Genomic DNA, 2,088 nt, shown 5'->3' with positions numbered 1-2,088 from the left:
CCACTACTGCACAGACACTCACACACACATAGCATCCACTACTGCACAGACTCTCAAATGTAGAAATGTAGCCTCCACTGCTGCAGACACCCCCGACCCGATGAGGAAACCACTGCTCATAATGGGAGGGAAGTTATGATGGGTATGCCCCTTTTTTTGTATTTTCTTCCTGCCCCTGGCTTTGGTACTTCAGCTATCAGGTTATATATGTACATAGCCTACATACAATATATGTTTCCAAAGCCTGCTGCAAACATGTCTCATGATAATATCAAACGTTTATTTTATCACTCATCGACATACAACTCAGTTGAAACCCCCGTTTAAAAAGAAAATGCAATATTCAATCGGCATTATTATGTAAGTTGTAAAATATTTCTTGACGCTTTAATGACTCAAATGAGTTGTCGCGAATCGCTTTGGCCCACTTTTATTTTGAAGTATGAAAGTAGCGCCGCAGAGTGGCGCCGCACACATCTGCGCAAGCGCACATGATCAGACCAGTTGACTGTTAGCAGTGAAGTCAGGTACTTGGCGTGTTGTTTGTTAGGATCTTTTTACGTTCATTCTGTCGTATTGAACGTGTATCGGTATTATTACATATGTTGTGAGAATGTTTATTGAAGCTTTTGTGACTAATGAGTTGTCATGAATCGCTTTGGCTCACTTTTATTTTGAAGGATAAAACACAAAGTCGCGGGACATCACTGCGCACGCGCACATTATCAAAGCCGTTGACTGCTGGCAGTGAAGTTGGGTGTTTACCTTGATGTTAGTAATGATCTTTTGACGTTATGGTACACAGAACCCATGACCCGAGTGTCCCCATGTAGAGCCTCATGGTGATGGAGGAGGTCCTGAAGAACCTGCAGAGCACCGCGGAGCTGCTGGCCGCGGTGCAGACGGACCTGGTGAGGCAGTGGGACACACAGACCCTGGACAGAGCCTTTCAGTGGGCCCTGTACTGTCAGCTCCTGTATGCAAGGTTCAACAACAAGAAGACGATCCGGAGCATCATGGAGAAACATTTGCAGACCACCAATGAAAGCCTAAGAGCCACCTTCCCGGGACACATGGACGTCTCGTTCGGGGATTTGTCGCGTTGTCAGCACCTCCTACTCACCAGGTTACTGAAGAACCCCGTGTTACCCAGGACCCACCTGAAGGTACTGGTCGGTAGTTTGAGTCCTATGGAAGCACATGAGAACGAGCCCGAGGACTCCAAGGGCCACGTTGAACAGCTCATTGCGTGTAGATCGGCGAGCAGAGTCCTGACAGCCATGCCTGTGAGGACCAATGCATCTCCAGGTGTGGATGCGGAGTTCCAGGGCAGGTTGGCAGAGGTCCAGGGCAGGCTGCTGATGGAGACCCTGGATGCGCTGTTTGGTGGAGGAGGAGAGGCGCACGCAGCGCATGAACTGTTGGACGAGATGCTGCAGAGATGTGAGGAAGAGGACCATGTCGTCTTGGTGATTGCGTCTGCTTTAAGGAGGAACATCAACACTCCAGCAGCAACAGCCTCCCGTGGTTTTCTCTTGAACTGGTTACAGCAAAACGAACAGCTGCTGCAAAATATGTGTTTGCATGTGCCTCTTGATCACATCATGAGCCATGTCAAGGAAAACTTGGAGTTTAGGGCCAGGTACTGCGTTGTGCTCAAAAGGTGGGCCTCCGACATGACCTTTGACATAGACGAAGGGGAGTGGGTTCCAACCGGTACCACAGCGGGAGTGTCCTTCCAGAAGCTGACGGACCACTTTGCAGCCTTAGTGGAGACTTCCCCACTGCTCAGGGAGGAGGTGGAGAAAGAGCTCAATGCTCTGAAGATGGCAGACGGAGATTTTGATGTGGAAGGTCTCAGTGTTTGGGGGGATCTCCTGGAAGTGTTATCAAAGTAATGATGTGTTACATGATGTCGTTACGTTGCTATCTTTTATGCCATTGTCATTTTAGATGCAGGTGTTTTACATATTTTTCTCATATCACTGAAACTTTATTTATCAAATGTTTTGTGACTCTTTATTTGTTTAATATATTGTTCCAGACATATCAGATGTAAGGCATTCTAAATAAATGAATCGAAATGTT

General features: G+C 47.3%; 2 protein-coding genes across 3 annotated transcripts in view; one reads left to right on the top strand and one right to left on the bottom strand.

Moving 5' to 3' along the window:
* Window positions 1-116, bottom strand: part of gas2a (growth arrest-specific 2a) — a 16,755-nt gene extending 16,639 nt beyond the window's left edge. For both annotated transcript variants that reach the window (XM_030365525.1, XM_030365526.1), the window contains exon 1: window positions 1-116. This exon is cut by the window's left edge and continues 149 nt beyond it. The gene's annotated coding sequence lies outside the window, so the exon portion shown is untranslated.
* A 434-nt stretch (window positions 117-550) lies between these two features.
* On the top strand, window positions 551-2,088 carry fancf (FA complementation group F). The gene has a single exon (XM_030365524.1). The coding sequence runs from the start codon at window positions 840-842 to the stop codon at window positions 1,896-1,898; it is 1,059 nt and encodes a 352-aa protein (XP_030221384.1). The 5' UTR covers window positions 551-839; the 3' UTR covers window positions 1,899-2,088.

This window comes from Gadus morhua, chromosome 9 (genome assembly GCF_902167405.1).
Source record: "Gadus morhua chromosome 9, gadMor3.0, whole genome shotgun sequence".
Classification (NCBI taxonomy): Eukaryota; Metazoa; Chordata; class Actinopteri; order Gadiformes; family Gadidae; genus Gadus; species Gadus morhua.
The sequence above is the reverse complement of the archived record's forward strand: the minus strand, read 5'-3'. Positions and strand labels throughout refer to the sequence as shown.